The sequence below is a fragment of the Cnephaeus nilssonii genome, assembly GCF_951640355.1.
Source record: "Cnephaeus nilssonii genome assembly, chromosome: 20".
Taxonomy (NCBI): domain Eukaryota; kingdom Metazoa; phylum Chordata; class Mammalia; order Chiroptera; family Vespertilionidae; genus Cnephaeus; species Cnephaeus nilssonii.
Window position 1 is genome coordinate 23816753 of NC_137091.1, and position 18596 is coordinate 23835348.

At 42.6% G+C, this 18596-nt stretch overlaps 1 protein-coding gene across 4 annotated transcripts in view; it reads left to right on the forward strand.

The window, feature by feature from the left end:
* WWOX (WW domain containing oxidoreductase) overlaps positions 1 to 18596 on the forward strand; it is a 948216-nt gene that overhangs the window by 333095 nt on the left and 596525 nt on the right. Inside the window, exon 9 of one of the 4 annotated variants that reach the window (XM_079799409.1) lies at positions 5045 to 17511. The exons of the other annotated variants lie outside the window; for them this stretch is intronic. Coding sequence (XP_079655535.1) covers positions 5045 to 5053 — 9 coding nt within the window. The 3' untranslated portion in view covers positions 5054 to 17511. Of the gene's footprint in view, positions 1 to 5044; positions 17512 to 18596 lie in introns of those variants that run through there. 4 annotated transcript variants of the gene reach the window in all.

An 18596-nucleotide genomic window follows, 5' to 3' on the forward strand; every position in this document is an offset into this window, starting at 1 on the left:
TAACACCTTCTCATAACTACTGGCCATTGGGAGAAACTTGAGACAAAGGCAGCAAGCTCTCAGGTCTGAGTTTATAAGCACCATATGCATGAAGCCAAATTCTTTTAGGCTTTGGCTCTGTTTGGTAGTATGTCAACAATAGTAATTATTGAAATTGTAAATGGGCGTTAGAATAACTGGTTAGTGAGCAGAAATAGTATGTTTATATCTCCCCCCCACACACCTTATTATATGTTTAATAATATTGTTTGATTGGATCTAAGCAGTCCTCATGATTAGAGCCCCAAATTCTGAACTCTGGACACTATATTTCAGGGACAGGCTGTCCCTGGGTCTGGAGATGTCGCCCTTGGCTGTTTTTCCTAAGAAGCTGTTCTGTTTAACTCAAAAAAGAAAAAGAATTAAAAGGCAGACTAATTATATAGCAGAGGAACTAGGACTTAGGAAAACCATGTATTTAAAGGAAAAAAACCATATATATTAATCCTCATCCAAAGACTTGTTTTTATTGATTATTTTTAGAGAGAGAGGTAGGTAGAGAGAGAGAGAGAGTGAAAGAGACACATCAATGTGAGAGAGAAACATTGATCAGTCGCCTCCCCTACGTGCCTGACGGGATCCAACCCACAGCCTAGGTATATGCTCTGACTGGGAATTGAACCTGCAACCTTTTGGTATAGGGGACAGTGCTTCAACAATTGAGCCACCCGGCCAGGGCCAAAATTGGTTATTTTTAAGAAATCTTCAAGATTGCCAACATGAAGGGAAAAAAAGACCTTGGTTAGAGTTCCTATCATACTTTGTGGTTTATTCTTATTATTTTGTAAATTTCACAGTCACTAATGGGGCCCATTAGCTGCTGTCAGGGTTTATGGAGTGGGGCAGCAGAGGGGACAAGTCTCTGCCCTCACCTCCCCCCCTCTAAGGGCAAGGTGTGCTGGAGGGATCACACATGCCTTGCTCCCAAAATTTGTGATAATATAAAACCCTTCCTAGTGAGAAGTGCTGTTCCTGGGAGCTTGAATAATGTAGAGACAGGAAAAGGGCTGCACACCTTTGGCTTAAAGGGACATTAATGACATGCATGATAAGAAAAATTCAGAAGGAACATTATGTTGTTTTACTGATTCAGCCAAAGAGCACGGAGGTATTTGTTCATGGCTATTCCACATCCCCTTTTTCTTAAATATAAATGCAACCTCCTCAGTTGTCTCTCTTTTATTGGCATCGAGAGATAAGCACAGTTATGATTGAGTTAAGATTGAATATTATGAAGGCTAAAGGAATAATTCTGAGGACTTTTAGTCTATTAGCTCTATGAGGCTTCTTAATAGTTTGGCTTAAGGCAAAAATGATTTTCCTCTAGCTTCATCCTTGTTGAGTCCATAATTAACCGAGTTTGATTAAAAGGGAATTTTACTTTTAAGTATAAAAACCATTGGGGCCTTTCTCTTTTCATATGAAAAATTTCCAGGGTCCTTGTCTCTGAATAGTTCAAGGTGTCTAGTCTGGGGGTGAGAGACTCAAGACACCTACCTCATGGAGATTGCTTTGCTTGTGGGGGGAGGTGGGGGAGGGTACAAAAAGCATGGTATTCTTTTCCATTTGGCCTTGCTCCTAATGGAAGGATGGTACCCCATCTTTCTGCGTGGAATTGGCCCATTGAAGAACCCCCTTATAATAGTCTTTATTTTTCTTTTCTTTGTCTCTTGTTAAATTTTATAAATGGCCAGGTGGGACTTTTGGGGAATTCCTGGCCTTTGGTGATAGCCAGAGACCACAGGTTACTCAGCAGCTGATTTAGGGTCCAGGATGCTGGGTTTCAGAAGGGCTCCCTGGGTCTTGGCTCAGAGCTCCTTCCCAGCTCCTGAAGGCTCTTCTTGTACCATATAGTCACTATTTGTGCATTTGACTGTCTTCCCACCAGGCTTAGTTTCTTCAAGAGTTAGGACTGTGGATTTTTGTGTGTGTTTTTTTTTAATCCGTAGCTACATCCATGGAATGAATTTATGGGGGGAAAAAAGGTCCAGGCAATGTAGGTCCCATTGTCTCTGGATGTTGAACACTTGAATCTCACACCATGGGACCCCTCCCTTACATTCCATCTTTATATGCTATAAATACGCATTCCTGCTCGAGGCTAACTAGAATTAAGTAGTACCAAATGCTTCTTCCCATTTGGAGGCCTCACTGCTTTTAGTCTTTTTTAAAAAATAGGTAAAAAGGGACAGGTGGAGAGGAAGTGAGTTGAAACCTGGTTTTTGCACACCAGGAAAGAAAAACAAAACACAAAAGCAGGCAAGGGTGGTCATGAGTGCTTGTTGAGGGTTTTGGTGTATAATGCCATTGAGTGGAATTTTACTAGCCTAGGTTTGCTACCACTTATAGTCAGTATAATACTAATTGTTCCTGTGAGTGTGTGTGCAGTGGGGAAAAAGATGGATCTTTAAAAAAAATGTATGGATTGCTTGGCATTTACTGTGGGTGTTAAGGCTCCATTCCAGTTTCCAAGATTAAATTGAATTGTCCCCACGGCTGTTCACTTTTACTCTGCACAGTGTAGCCAACATTTTTGTGCCATTTTCTCTCTCCTTCTTTCCTTCCTTCATTCCTTCCTTTCTCCCTTCATCTGTCTTTTTTTTTTCTTTTCCCAACACACTGCACACTGCCTCACTGAGTTGATCACGGTAGCATTTTAGCACGTTGAGCAAACCAGGGCAAGTTGTGCCAGCCACATGCTGTTGGAACACCTGGCTGACACACCTGAGCATGTCTGTGTGACCCCGGTGGGTAGACAACACGTTACAATTTACAAAATGGGGGGCTCAGCTTGGCACCATCCTGATGGTTTCCGAGCAGCCTTCCAGCTGGACCAGCTTTTCGGGAACACATGTATGTTTGTGCTGGAAGCCCCAGTAATATCATTTAATCCAAAAGCTTTTTTCTGTGATGAATTATTCAGGCTGTGTTTTCCAAAATTGTCATTGATTAGTACAGACCCAGAAAGAGCCACACACAGCAACGCCTGTGCTAGGCCTGCGAGGAGTCGGTATTTTCTGGCTCAGAGAAGTTCCAAAAGAAAGAATTCAAAGCCAGTGTGTTTCTTTCTCTGGGCAGCAAGTAAGGCAGGTACTACACTCAGGTTTACTGATGTTGAGCTTGGATTAAAACCCAGCCAGGGAAGTATGTGCAGCCTTGCTGGGGTGGAGGAGGTGGTGGCTTTTGCCCCTAAGCATTCCTCAGTGCGGAATGTTGGGCAGGACAGAAGGTCAGCTGGGAGCCAGCCACTGAAGTCCTCGGTTTATGCCCATAGAATTCTGAACTCTGAACATAAATGCCCTCCCCTCACATGCATGTTTTTGGGGAGGGGATATATTGAAATAATCCTTGCAACAATGCCCACCTATTGTCAGTAAGCAGACAGGTGGGTTCAGCTATCTTTGTGCAAACATTCGGGCACTATTTGTGAAAACATCTGATGGAGGTTCAAGATGACCATTTCCTACCTGCTGTGGCCACACACAGACAGGTGCAGCTGGGATGGGGTGGGGGGGGTTAGATATGTATTTGGGAGAAATGCAAAGTAGAGATTTTCTGCAAAACACAGTGCTGGCAACCATTTTACTCAGCTTTTCCTTCTATTTCTACTCTGGCTTTTTCTGTTGGCTTGCTCCCAAATAGTGGTCCTCAGCTTTGACTGTACATTAGAATCAATTGGGAAGTTCTTTAAAACTAGTGCTACCATGGGCTAATTGAATCCTGATCTATGGTGGGGGAGGATATGAGGGCTGAAAACCCCTGTAATTCATAGTGCCCCATTGTCAGACTTCAGAATTTGGTGGGGAGAGATACTCCCTTCCAGAGCTTGTGTAGATGGTTTCTGTGAGTGTGGAGCTGGGTCACACCCCTTTGCAGAAGTGAGAAAATTCCATCCTGACTCAGGGTTTCACTGTACTTCTCTTGGTCAGGTCCAGTCCTCTCTTCTTCCTGTCCTTTCCTTCTGCCACCCGGGACAGACACTTTTACATCCATCAGAGTTTTGCAAGGTCTGCCTGCCATTAGTCCTCCAATATCCTTTTAAAAAAACCAACAAAGCAAAACAGCTTTATTGACAAATGCAGCAGCCATACAATTAATCCATTTAAAGAATATAATTCAGTATATTTTAGTGTGTTGTGCATCCATCGCCATAATCAATTTTAGAACTTGTTTAGTAGCCTAAGATGATACTCTGTACCCCTCAGCCATCACCCTCTGTCCCTCTCTCAGCCTTGGGCAGCACTGATCTGCTTTCTCTCTCTTTGGATTTACCTATTCTGGACATTACATATAAATGAGATTATGCACTATGTGGTCTTTGTCTTTCTTCTTTCACTTAGCATAATGTCGTCACAGTTCCTCCCCACTGTAGCATTTATCAGTATTTCATTTCTTTTTATGACTGAATAATATTCCATTGCATGGATATACCACATTTATTCATCCTTTAATCAGTTGATTGACACTTGGGTTGTTTCCACTTTATGGCTATTATGAATACTACTGCTATGAACATTCATGTACAAGTCAGTGTGGATTATATTTGCAGCCAATATCCTTTCATAGCATGTCTTGGTGCTAGCCTCTGGGGCATTGGGGATGCATCTTGAAATGTTCTGCGTCAGAAACAAAGCAGGCTGCTTAGGAACTGGACCAGGGAACTTGGAGGACTTCTTCATCCTGCACCTGCTGTATGACCTTGAGCTATAATGGCTTGAACTGTTACTCTCAGGTGAAGAGGGAGTGCGGTGACCACTCCTGCTGTGGGCCTCCCTGCTTCTGGAGATAGCAAGCAGTAAAATGAACTGTGTTCTGAGAAAGGAAGGTGCTGCATTCCTGGATTACTACACGGCTTCAGTATTGTTTGTATGATTAATGAGTCCACATTTCAGATGTTCCCATTTAATGTATCTGAGCCTTCTTACAACATCGCCTCTCACGTGTTGCTGACTGTTTTTTGAGATTTATGAGGCCTAACTCACAAGCGATGTGTGTCTGGATTAAGGGAACCTGAGAAGCACTGTTCCTGTCTGACCTGAGGAAATCCCCAGTAAGCTGCTTATCAGAGGTGCATGCTGAGAGCATGATGGGAAGATGGAGTCTGCTGTCCCCTGGTAAGATCTGGAATCTCCTCCCATTCCGTTCTAACTGAAGTGGCAATAAACTCACAGATCTGTCAGTCCACCTGTAAGGATCTGCTGATAGTTCCAGTATTTAAATTTAGTTTTGAAAATTACATGTGCTGCAATTCTACCCCTACCCACAATACTGCTAATCTTCAGTGTGGAATTAAAATATAATCTCTTATTGCAAAAAAAAAAAAAAAACTTTGTTAAGGTGGTTTTGATAAACTAAATGTTTCTCTAGTATTACTAGCAACAAAGCTTTATTTTTAATTTAAAGCACCATCAATGCACTATGCTCTTTATATTTGAATTTGTAAGATAAAAATATTTCATTAAAAATTAGATTTCTCTTAAAAATATCCACAAGGTGCTGAAACACTCGCATGACTTGACCACCAGGGGGCATTGTGGTTTGACCATCTATTTAAACAGCATTCTATCAGTTTACCCAGAAAATAGAAGGCCTGTGCGTATTTCTGATTCCTTCCAAGAAGGAATCATATCTGGATGAGAACAGATGTCGATTCTTTTTCCTCACTAGCAAACACTAGTGTTGTCAAATTTGCTAAACTTAGCTAGTTGAAGATTAACATGCAATATATAATATGCATGTGCCTAAGTGTACAATAAATAGTAAATCACATTTTTATGCTTTCTCTGAACTTGGAAGCTATTTCCTAGATGTGATTAAATAAATAACATTCAGATAAATTTTAAAGATGTCAAGTCAGAAAAAAAAAAAAGTGCCAGGCAACTGTGTTTGATACATTTCTTTTATGATTAATTCTCCTATTAAGTTTTAATGACTTTAAAGATATAAAGCTAGAAACCACAAAACGAGGCATGGTTAATAAATAACTGAAATACCAGGTGTATGACAATGCATCTGTGGAAAAATGAAATCATATATTCTCTGGGATGTATTAGGAAACAGCTCCTTGGCAAGTCTAAAGTATCCCTGAAGAGGGGGAGAAAGTTTTAAAACTGAACTAAAGAAGATTGTTGTGTGTTTTTTAAAGAAAATCCTAAGAGAAGGGTACTCTCTATGACTCACATATGTAAATTAAATTATTTTGTGAACCAATATTTATTAGCAAGGTAGTTCTCTTGGAATACATTCCTCCATTTCAGATTTTTAAAAAACCGTTGTACAGATTTTCTAGTATTTCTCAGTTTCTCCTCAAAGTTTTCTTCCGGGCTCATATGACCTGGAAAGCGCCTGCTGCTTGGTTGTTTTATAGATGCTCACAGGACTCTCTGCTCCCAGAAGTGGGAATGGCGGCGACAGTGTTTTAGCAAGACTATCTTTCCGTTCCGCACCCAAAATTTATTAACTGTGACTTGGTTCATCCTCAGAACATCTCTGTGAAGTGGGGAGGATAGAAGAATTAATTCCAGTTTCCAAATAGCAAAAGTGAGCCTGGTCGGGGTCTTGTAGGCTTGTCCTGGACACGTGAAACAGCCCCTCTGGAGTATTTTCGTGTTCCTGCTTTGGGGCCCTCTGTGGGGGACACCGCTGGGTTACTTAGTTTCTAGAACATCTCAGCTGGATTTCTTAAGCTGAGCAGTTTAGAAACAAAACACACAGTAATTAATAATGACGTGTGGACGTGTTGCAGGGCCTCAGAAGAAGAATGTAAGAATGCATGTGTTTTTGTATATGCGTGTGTACAGGCTTTTGTACCTGAAAGGTTTGTTTTATACAAGTTTCTTCTCTCTGTTTAAGAAGGGCTATTATTCTTGAATTCTTCTGAGCTCCCAAAGTACAATAGGTGCTCACAACAGGCAGCCCTTCCCCTCCCCCGCCAACCCTACCCATTCTTCAGAACTTCAAATCTCAAGATCTTTTAAACACACAGAACTTATTTTTTGAAAGTGTTTGGCCCATCTCAAATGAATACTGATCCCCAGCCTCTAAAATGCTTGGAGGGAGAAAACAGGGAATATTGTTCTTTTCTGTTTATATTATTTCATACTGAGTTCACACACTTGCCAAGAGTCCAAGGCAGCTTCTGGCTTGACAATGCCTTATTTAACTCGCCTAGTTTCCAGAGTAAAATCAGAGTCCCCCAGGCCTCTCAGCAGCATGGAGGCCACTCCCGAGCTGGAAGAGACCAAAGCAAATAAAGCAAATCCGCTTCCCCAGGAAAATCATCTTACTTTTTTAAAGGCGAGGACACAGTGTTGGCCTGGGCAGCCCGAGAGCCTGGTTCATCACTGCATACCCAGGTCGTCCCAGGTTGCAGAGTTGGAATGCTGGGCTACAGAGCTCAGTGGCCTGCCTTTTGGGACAAAGCCACCTCACCAGAAAATGAGGCTTTCTGCCTGCTCCAAATCCAGGAAGTTGCTGGGAAGCCTGGTTAGCAAGTCCCTCATTCCCAGTCTTGGCTATATCTCCGCGCCCTCGCCAGCACATGGAGCACGTAGGCTTGAGGCTGGAAGAAACCCCAAGCATTCGGCCAGAAACAGGTTCCAGCTGGCCCAAGTGCCGTGCTTTTAAAATTACCCAGATGAACTGATTTTGTATAGGGAGTGGGTGGAGAGGACTCCAGGGCCAAGGAGGAAGATTCGGCCTTTCTCTTCCTAATCATGAGCAATGTGATTTGGAGAGAGAAGCGGGAGGTTGGCTTGGCAGCCCACATTTCCTTGGCGGTGCTCCAGAGGAGAGGAGCGATCCGAAGGGAAGGGACACCACGTCCGGTCAGCCCCATTCAGACCCCTACACACGGACCTTCTGCTGGGCGTCCTGTTGGTCAGTGCCCAAAAGATAGTCACTTGGCCCAGCAGGGGCTGCCTAGAGAGAGAGGCAACTGGCTCCAATTTTGGGGGGAGTGGCTTCTGTGGACATGAAAAGACTACATCAAAAATAGCAAACATCCCTCCCACCATAACTTGGCCTCTGGGCAACCCCTGTAGACAGAGGGCCATGTTCTCTTGGCCCCATGCCCAAGCCCATTCTTGGCACACGCGGACTTCCTATATCATTTTTGCCTCAGAAACGAATCTGGTCAGTGACTTAGCCACTCTGTAAATTGAAGAGCAGTGCGCGTATGCAGGTAACATTTTATTTTAATGTAAGAGGGAGAAGAAAACAATAATAAAGGAACAAGAGGCTGAACATTCTCATTCTTAATTCCCTCCACCCCAAGGTGTAGCTGGGATGTCCAAAAATACCTCCACCTACCCACATGTTTATGGGCAAGTGAGAGATTACATGTCCTTCTCCGGCACCTGCTTCACACCTGGGCCCAGGGAGCAGCGCTGGCCAGGTGGGAAGAGCCTGAGAGTGTGGGCCCTGGTGGAGGCCCTGTGTTGAGTAGTACTTCTCACCCAGGCCCTATTTCATGTCTAGCCCCGTTCCTTCAGGCCCGGGGGAGGGGGGCACCTAATCTGTGCTGTTGTAAACACCGAGGAGCACCGTTTTTCTACAAGGGCAACGTTATCTCGCGTGAAGTGATAGACATGGACCGTGCTCTTGTGTGCAGCCAACAGCAGAGGACCAGTCAGAACAGGAGTGTCTGGAGGATGGAGCATCTGCGTGCTTTCTGCGTGATGACTCTTCTAAAGATAAGATTAATAGTAATGTATAAACACAAACAGTTTTTCCTGCCCACGCACCCTAGGTTAGATTTCACATTCGAAATGTAAATTGTGCTGAGGAAACCTGGATGTTTATTTTAAGCCGCTGACCCTCAGGGATAAAAATAAAAGAGGAAACAAACAAGCCGTGTTCCTGACAAGCGATGGGATGTTCTGTTTCATATCGCACAGATATTTTACAGTCCTGGCATTCCGAGGGACCACTTTGGAATACTTCTAGTCCGGTATGTCCATAAAAAGCCGTCCTTGTATTTATGTGTTGAAAACACATGCAGAGAAACCCGCAGCATGTGGTATTAGGTATCTTATCCTTGGGGAGACAGTGCGAAGCATCAATGTCACCCGCATAGCACCCCCGCCCCGCTGCCCTCTGAGAAATATCCCAGTGCTGCCTCCAGCCAAATCAGCATTGCAGTGCTTGCTGTATGCTCTTGACTGTTTGGGACGTGTGTGAATTATGGTGCTGCAGGGGGCACACAGCCTGGCTGCAGCGTCTCATGTTGATGCTGCTCTCCGCTGCCCAGGGAGCAGAGCCGTCTCTGCCGTGGCTCCCACTGTCCCGCCTCACTTAATAATGCGCGCAGGAGCCTCCGAGTTCTCACCTGTTCAGACTACACAAAATGACAGGCCCTGGAACTGTGGGCACAGCTGATTGCTCTGCAGACCAGGGCTGGCTAACCTGGCCTGGACATCAGCGCGTAGGTATGTTTTCTAGAACCACACACACCCCGGTTCTAGTTTTTATTTCTCAAGTCAGTTTTTGCCGCAGAAACAACAACACGATTCAGAGGGGGAATAGTGCTGTTCATCTCTCAGAAGTTATTGAAAGGTGACCATGTCCTCCGTGTCCAATGAGCAGAAAAGCTGGTGGTCCCAGCGAGGGAGGTGGACCGCAGAGCGCAGATGCTGAAAGGGAGTCCGTGCTGCGGTTCTGGCTGCGCAGAACTGTGGGCTCTCTCTCCGCAGGGCTGGTCTCCCTGTCAGAAGGGCGAATGTTGCTCCCTCTGTCTCCTTTGTCTTTGTCAAGCCTCCAGCTCTTTTCAGGAACACAGATATTTAATTATCTGCTGCTGTTAGACCTCAGTCATGGGTCTCCCGGATGCGTTTGAAAGCATCTCCCTCTCTAGAAAAGGAGGGGATTTTGCCAGCAGGATCTCCTATGAAAGTGTGTGTGTGTGTGTGTGTGTGCGCGCACAATGTGCACTTGGGCCAGCATGCTCGCTGGCCCCGTTTCCAGCGTGGGGTGAGCCCTCCCCTCACAGCGACCTGGGACTCGCAGTGTGCTGGAGCTGGCAGGAGTTCCATGACCCAGTTGTTAAACACAGACAATGTGAAAACATAAATTAAATAAGCTTACAATTAAGTAAATTGTATTCAAAACGAAGTCATTAAATACTCAAAGCTTCCTAGCCATTTTACTGCCTTTTGCTGTCATTGTCTGTGCTCTTACCTAGATCTGTTGTATGTAGAATGGAGTGTAGCTTCACGTCTCTCCCCAGACCCACATTCAGCGACATCACCGGGGGAGCGCGAGAGCCATGGTGGGAGTATTTACACATTTGAAATAGGCAATATTTGATTGATCATTTTCTTTATATTGTTTGCCTTAAAGTAATTACAGTGTTAATAATGCCGATTAAATTTAAGAATATGATGTCTGCAGCCATTACATTATGAACATTATTTAAAAATAAGGAAATAGTTCTTCAGCATGTGAGGAAAACAATCCAATACAGCAAAGAAATCGCTGAGGAATGAGTGAAGTTCTGAAATATGTCTGTCTTGATTGTTTCACTTTGTCTTACTGGTTAACTCAGCCAACATTTACATTGCACATCACTCACTCACCAACTGCATCTGTGCTGTGGATGCAAGAGTTCGGCAGAAATCAATGAAAGTGCTGGTAAGAATCAATTGGTTCTGTGGAATTTATAATAAAGAGTGTATTTTACTTGTAAATTGTGTGCTAATGTCTTTTATATCAGTAACTCTGTGATAATTGTATGTGTGTATTTATAGGCATGTGTTCATTTTGGAAAGCCCATACTAAACCTTTACCAGAACACCTGACTCGCTCTGTCAGCTGCGGCCTCGCGCGAGTGTTTGGGGACTCACTGCGATGGGGTGCACATCCTTGCCTGCTCAGGTGCCGGCACTCAGCCGCAGTGATGGCAGTGGTGGTAGGCACGTTTCCACCCCTGGTTACCCTCTCAGGGAGCAGGATGGCATGTGCCCACCCAGCGTGCCCCGTAGCCTACTCAGCATGAGGGGCTTCTCAGTGTAGCTGGTTAAAACTGCATGTCTGTAGTCTCAAGGTGTTGATTTTCAGAGAGCAAAACACTTTTATGGCTAGCAAATGCAGGTCCTTCCCGATGTCTTGCTATTTACAGCCCTTATAACAGCCTGTACAAAAATCAGGCGGAGGCTGGGAAAGGCTGCTGTTAATGTAAAGACAGCGTTACCTCTCTCCTCTCCCAAACACACATTGTCTCCACATCTAAACAGGGACCACTTCTGTCCCCTAAATCAAGCCTTTCAACACAGTTTACCGGGTTGCCTTTTGCCTGGACACCCTGACCAACTAGAAGGATTTGAAATTTTTTCAGAGCTGTGAAATGACGTACACCAGAAATATCCACCTGAGAACAAAAAGGGAGCAGGAGGACACCTTGCTGTCCTGTGGAAAGGACCCAGGACATTGCAGAGCTCGAGGACATTGCAGGCACGTCTGATCTGTAGGCTGTTTGTACTTCTGAGAGCCAGGTGTCCTCTCTCCCAAGCCCGTTGCCTAAGAGATGCCCAGGCCCATTGAACAAGATGATTTCAGAGTGATTGCAGTACCTCCATGCAATACAAACAATCCTCATGTATTTCTTGTTATTCTAGTTGAGTACTGCATTCAGACAGAGGTTGCCAATAAAGTTTATTGTAGGAGCAAAGTGTCAATATCTGTAGTACCCCCCGCCTTGGGTGCTTGTAATTAAAATGCCACAGAGAGTCTAGGAGAGGCATGAAAATTTGATGGCAAATTGATTTCAGGTTCATCTTGAAATTTGTCCTCCACTGGACTCGATACTCCTGGCAGACGTAGGATGGCTTTTGTCAGGAGGGTCTGCTAGGATGAGACAGAGATGTCTTGATCTGAATATTAAGTACAGCATGCTATTTATGACAGATTATTTTCTGCTAAAATACACAGCCACTGCTTTACACATCCCTCTCCACTGAACTTGCAAGATAGGATCCCATAGACCCACTTTACATAAGAAAGGAAGTTGCAAAAAACTTGCTGGGCATAAGAAATACAAAGTTTTAGAAACACTGGCTTCAAACACATGGTATTCTATTCAATATTCTAAACTTAGAAATGCTGCTTGCATGTAATTTAAGAAAGCTAGAAAAATAATGGTAATCAAGATAGTGTAATCAAGTCACACAGCCTTATAGAGTTTCCTCAGAATAGTGGGTAGCAGAAAAGGATAAAGCCATATAAGTGAAAAAAAAACCAATGGTTAATATTATAAATTGCTAGTTCCTGTAAACTTACATCCATGCATCACATTATAAAAGCCATTATCCTTATGTATTGTTCATGCAGAAATGCACTATGATAATATAATTTTTAAAGTATATTTGTTTGCAGAGTTTAATTTTAAAAAGGTTTGGGGGAAAATAATGTTCAGTTTTGAGTGTTTTTAATTTAAAAAATTGTGTTGTTCAGTTGAATTAAACATGTTCAAGAAAACCTGTTTAATAAACGGAAATTATTCATTTGGCAATTAATTGTATTTACTTTAGAATTCAATGTGTGATTAGAATCAAGAATTAACGGAGCAATATTCAGATGGAACACATTCATTCATTCATAGAACAAATGAGCATTGAGTCCCTATGATGTGCAAAGGGAAACTGGATGAGAAGAAATTTCTGGGTGGGGATTCAATGAGACCCACATCCTGGGGGACAGCGTGTTATTCTATGTATGTGTGGTGTATAATTAGTTTTTCAAAAATGCTTGAACTAGAAATGCCAAAATCTGCCCAGCTACCTTGAAAATAAATGAAGGATATAGTTTCATGGTTTTTGAAATGAAATTTAAAAATGAAAGCAGAAGCAGTTCCCTTTATTCCCAAGCATAACCAGCTATGTGGAATCACGTCCAGGAAGGACCCACACCTGCATCTTGCTCAGCATTCTCTCTCAGGCAGTCACAGGTACCAAGGCCCCTCGGCGAAGGAGCCCAGCATATGCTCGCCGGTCATCAAAGTCACTCCTGTGCACATTCTGGAGATATTTATGGGTCTTTTATTAGGACAGTTTTTATGGCCCAAGATTAAAAGTTAAAGTTAAATAGTAAAAGTAATGAAGATGTGCCTTCGGAGGATCCAACTGGTTTGTATTTTCATTCTTCCCTTTTGTCATGGCCCATTGATTTTTGATGGTAGCATTAAAAAAAAAAAAAAAAAGATGCCTCGAATCATTTTTGGAAGGAGACACAGTATGAATTTACAAATTAATACAATAACATATGCTCCAAAGATGCTAATTTATATTTATGTAAAGAGGTGGCTCTTTTTTTTCTGATGTGGAATTAATTTGTGGTGCCTTTAACATTCTCAAGAAATACTGTGGGTAACATATGATAAAATATTTGATTATTTGGTCATAGAAAGTAAATGTCGAGGTAGTACATTCAAAGCTCTGGTGAGAATGTTTGTGAGAGAAGCAATGAGTAGGAAATGGCACTTTTTGTGGCTTATCCAAGAGTTCGTTTTAGATTCTCAGATACCTTATTGTGAGGTTGTTCCTTTTGGACAGCAACTTGAGTTCAGATTCAAAATGAAGCTTCACTTTATGGCAAATCTGTGGTCCAGTGGAGGAAGTAAAGTAGTCACCTGGCCTCCATTATGGGTTGTTTGTGAATTCCGATGGAATTCATAGTTGTACAGAGAAGATGAAAGAGAAAGGATTCTGCAGTCAAAACTATTTCGGAAATGCGTTACTTATCAGGGCCTTTTACATGCAAATGTAACATATACCTCTCCAAAAAGGGGAAAGAATGATAGTATTTTCCAAATTTATATCATGACCACTTACTGCTCACCCTCACACTTTTTTATTTTATATTTTATGGTACAGCAATATATGAAACACCCAAGAGATAGATAGTTTTCCATACTTATATTACCACTTAACCTTCAGGGTTTTTTCCTCCTTTCATCATTTTGTTGGACCAGCCTTCTTTGGAGCATCTACTGGGAGACTTTCTTTACTCACAGGAGTCTGTAACCCGTCCTGATTCACAGAACATTGTGAAGATTTATTATGTGACAAATTTTTCTTCATATAATATTTTTAATCCTGTCACTGGAGTGACTAAAACATCTAGCTCATGATATCACTGAAGCATTTGTAAAGACTTCTTTCTATTTACAGAGCCCTCAAGTATCAGACAAAAGTTAAGTGACTTTCAGAAATAGCAAGATAGTCTATATTGCAGGGTATTCTATAGGAGCCAATTTCAGTATCTTTACTGAAGCACTTGCTTTAACTTCCTCCTTTAGTAATTAGATAATTATGTATAATTAACACATTAATTATGTGCAACAGCTGCAGTTGAGTGTGTGTGGGAGTGCAACTGCTTGGAAATAGCTTGTGAGTTCACTATTCGACCTGCGACATCTTTCTCTTTGGCATGTTTTAACTTCTTTCCCCATGTGTAGAGGTAAAGAGCAATGCAGTGAACAAAGTAACAAAGTTGGTAGGATCCCAGTGTACTCATGGCCACCCTTGTAGATGTAGAGAGCATCCTCAGCTCCCTCTGGGACCTCAGTGCAGTGCTGACAACTCCTTGCCTGACATCACACACACCAGGCTACTGCCTGCCCCAGCCCCAGATAGCCAGGGTTTTCAAATGCATTTAATGTTGGCTAAAGGCTTGTTATATATTAATTAGAGGCCCGATGCATGAAGATTTGTGCAAGAATAGGCCTTCCTTCCCCTGGCTGCCTGCACTGGCTTCCCTCCGGCACCCAGAACCCGGGCCTTCGCTCTGGCCGCCACCTTCTGCCTTTGCTCTGGCCCTGCCGCCCTCCTGTATCTCCCTCCACCCTCCAACCCCCTCCCCCCCCCCCCCATAGCAGGCGTGCTGCCCAGAGGCCCGGAGCGGCCGGGGCAGGGCGGAACGCCTGCATTGTCACCATGGCAGCAACGCAAGCGTCCCAGTCTGGCCACCGCCATCTTTTTCGTGTCAATGTACATATTCCCTCCTTATTGGCTGTGGGTACTGCCATCTTTGTTGCGGAGTGATGGTCAATTTGCATATTCTGTCTTTATTAGATAGGATTGGAATGAGTCATTTAAAAAACAGTGTGTATAGGGTGGTTTCCTTGTTATATAAAAATGTAGGCATAGAAAATGGATTTACATAAATGATATTACTATAACTTTTTTGCCTCCCCGCTTTCTCTCAACAAATATTGATGAGAGATCAATTTTATGCCACTTACCCATGTACTGGTGCTGGGAATATAGCCCATAACAAGATGGCCATATCTGTATTTTGGGAATTATAGGCAATTTTATCATTTTTAAAATGAATTTCCTATAGTTGAGCATTTTTTTGAAATGAATTTGTCACTTTTTTATAATCAGAAAAAAAGCCCTCAACTTATATGTTGAAGTTTAAGATATACTTTTATTATTATATCAGCATAAGGCCCTTCACATAGCAGAGCACAATAAAATCTGAGTAAAATGGAATATATTTGCATTTGAAAGCAACACAGAGATTAAACACCAGCTCTTCTTATTTTTATTTACCTAGTTATTTGTTTAGCCTGGTGATTATTCATTTCCCTGGAGTGCTCTGAGGGAGGGATAGGTGACTTGCCCATCACCTGTGGACTTCCTGGAGAGACCACTGACAGCACCATGCAGGCTCCACACGCCCACCTCTGACCAGATCCCGCAGTGCCTAGGTGGGATGGAAAACTTCCACCAGCTTGATCACATCATGCTTTCTCCCCATTGCCACCCTGACCCACCTCAGCTCCCTTCTGCACCTGCCTTTGCACCTGCCAGGCTCCACACTGCACCAAGCCTGCATGCTCAGCTCTTCAGCAACAGTTCTTCTGTAAAGGTGGCTTTGCAGAGGGCAGAGAGTTCCTCTTCCAAATAAGTCAGCACATTCACTTTAGGGGGCGGGGGGGGGGGGGGGACAAAACAAAACAAAAAAAAGGAATAAAACTCTTCAATCTTGGCATTCTGGAACAGTATAAAGAATCCTGATAATGAACCATCTTTGGCCAGCAGGAATTTTTGGCTTTGTTAGCATTTTATCTCTCTCTCCTTCTCATTCTTTCTCTCTTTCCTCTCTCCTCCCCTCCCTGTACCTTCTTTCTCTGCCTTTTGGCATTCTGCTTTTCTGCCTCTCCTCCACTCCCTTTTATTAAAAATTTCTCACAAATTAAATGATAGCATGTGCTCACCACAGAGTGAAACCCATGCAAAGGAATATCAAGAAAACAAGTTCCTGACTTATCCCTTTCTTTCTGCAATCCCCCAGCCATACCCTCTGCCCACTGATCACAGCTGACAGCCCACCAGGAGCCCTTCACACCATTCTCCAGGCTCTTTTATCCGTAAAGTGACATGGGTGGCGAACATGGGCCTTTCTGTTTTCTTTTACAAGAATCCTGCCCTGTTTATGCACTGTGCACTGCCCCTCCCTTGCTTATTTCCCTTACCAATACATCATGGACATCCCCCCAGGTCAATAGATAACAGCAAACTCATTTCTTCTAATAGCTGCATAATATTCCATGATATGGATATTCCCTGATTTATTGCAATTGGACATCCATACATTTTTAAATTCTTATGTTCAGAGCTTTATGGACATTTGGAAGCATTTTAGGATATTGACATCATCTCTGTAAATATACAGACTCAAATTCCCTCCGGAATGTCTGGGTACTTACAGTGTCCTGCACCCCTCATTTGTTTGTACACTTTGTTCCCCAGACTTCATTTTCCATTTGCACATGTACCATCTCCTCATATTCCTCTGAGCCCTTCTTACATGCCTGCAGAATATGTATTTTTTTTGCACAGGCAAAAGTTCAGCTGAAAGGATACTTATTTAGCATAATTTAAACATGAGGGTTTTCTAATGCTACTTCCATTTAAATAATTCAAAAATCCGTTACAAGTTGTCTGAATACTAGGAGAAGAGAGCTGTTAATGGATACATCATCGAGGCTGAAGACAAACTGTTATTCTGTCTGTGTTGAGATGTATAAGAGAAAGATCAAGATTAACATTGTCGTCGTTGGTGTTATGTTATCTGAGCTGTTTGCTCCTTCCTGGAGGCAGAGGTCTGATTCCTGAGAAATCATTTTTCCTCATCTTTAGGAACAGTAAATTTAAAGTGGTTTTAATTTTACCTGTATTATTTGTTTGCTTTACATATTTTTAAAAGTTTTATGAAAAAGTATTAACATCTGTGTTTCTTATTTGTGGAACCAGGGCAATCATCTTTTAAATATGCAGCAGATATCTCAAAATACTAAAATCTCGCATTGCATTTATGGCTGTGCGAATGAGTCTTCTCAAATTGACATATCAAGGAACTTCTCATCTATTATTAAATTACCTTTTCCTCAAACAAAATATTTATCAGATGTAACTTGATACCCAAGTTCCTTTTCTTGATAAACCAGAAGCTCGCTCTCTCTCTCTCTCTCTCTCTCTCTCTCTCTCTCTTTCTCTCTCTCTCTCCTTTATTCTTGTAATTCTTGGTTTTCTACTGTATTTTAACATTTTAAGCATCCAGAGAAAAGTAATAGAATGAGCAATAGAAAATCACCAGAACTAAAATTATTTCCTGCTATGTTTAAATATGAATGTCTTGTTCGACTCCTAGCATATGTATTTATGGCAGTGTGATATCATTATGGCATCGTAATGAATGTCTGCTGAATTATGTGAGATTCAATGGGGGATACAAATGGATTTGGATTCTGTAACTGCCGTTCTGTGGTTCGAAAGGGGCAGAAATGGGAATATCTCTCTGCATGAACACATCTGCCAAGTTTCTCAGCACTCTGGGCGAGTCCTGTCTGTTGAAGTGTGAGGTTGCTTTGAGTACCTGTCAGGACAGGTGTTAAAAATCAAACACAAGTCACATGTTGGAGCCTCTTAACTTTGGGCTTTGGGTTTTCTTTACTCTTGACCAAGAATAGTGCTGTCGAGCCTTTAAGTTGTTTTCTTATTCTGTATACCCAACTTTAAAAGAAGTGACTAGGATACCTTATTATGTAGTGTTCATGAGTGATTGAGCATATGTGTGCAGAGCACAGAGGCCCAGTGAAAAGGGAAGGGAGGGTCCTGAGTTTGAATTCTGGTGCCTTTCTTGTTCACTGTATGCCCTTGAACTGTATGTAATTAAACACTTGGAGCTGCAGTTTTCTGAAGTTGCATGGGAACAAGTAATGTGTACTTTCCAATATTCTTGTGAGATTCACATGCAATCCTATATAATAAAAGTGTAGTATTGTCCCCTTGACTGGGAGGTCATCCGGGAGTTTGACTAGGGGGTGGGGCCAGCTGAGGGAAGGGAGGGAGGCCCCGGCCTGCAGCCAGCAACTGCTAGGGACCCTGCTAGTGCACGAATTTCGTGCACTGGGCCTCTAGTGTGTAAATAAAGGGGATAGCAAGTGCCTGTTAAGTAGGAATTTAATATAAGCTGTTTTTGCTGTTATGATTATTCATGTTATCTTTATACAAAACACATCCAGTTCCCTTAGGAGTAATTTTTTCCATTTTCAC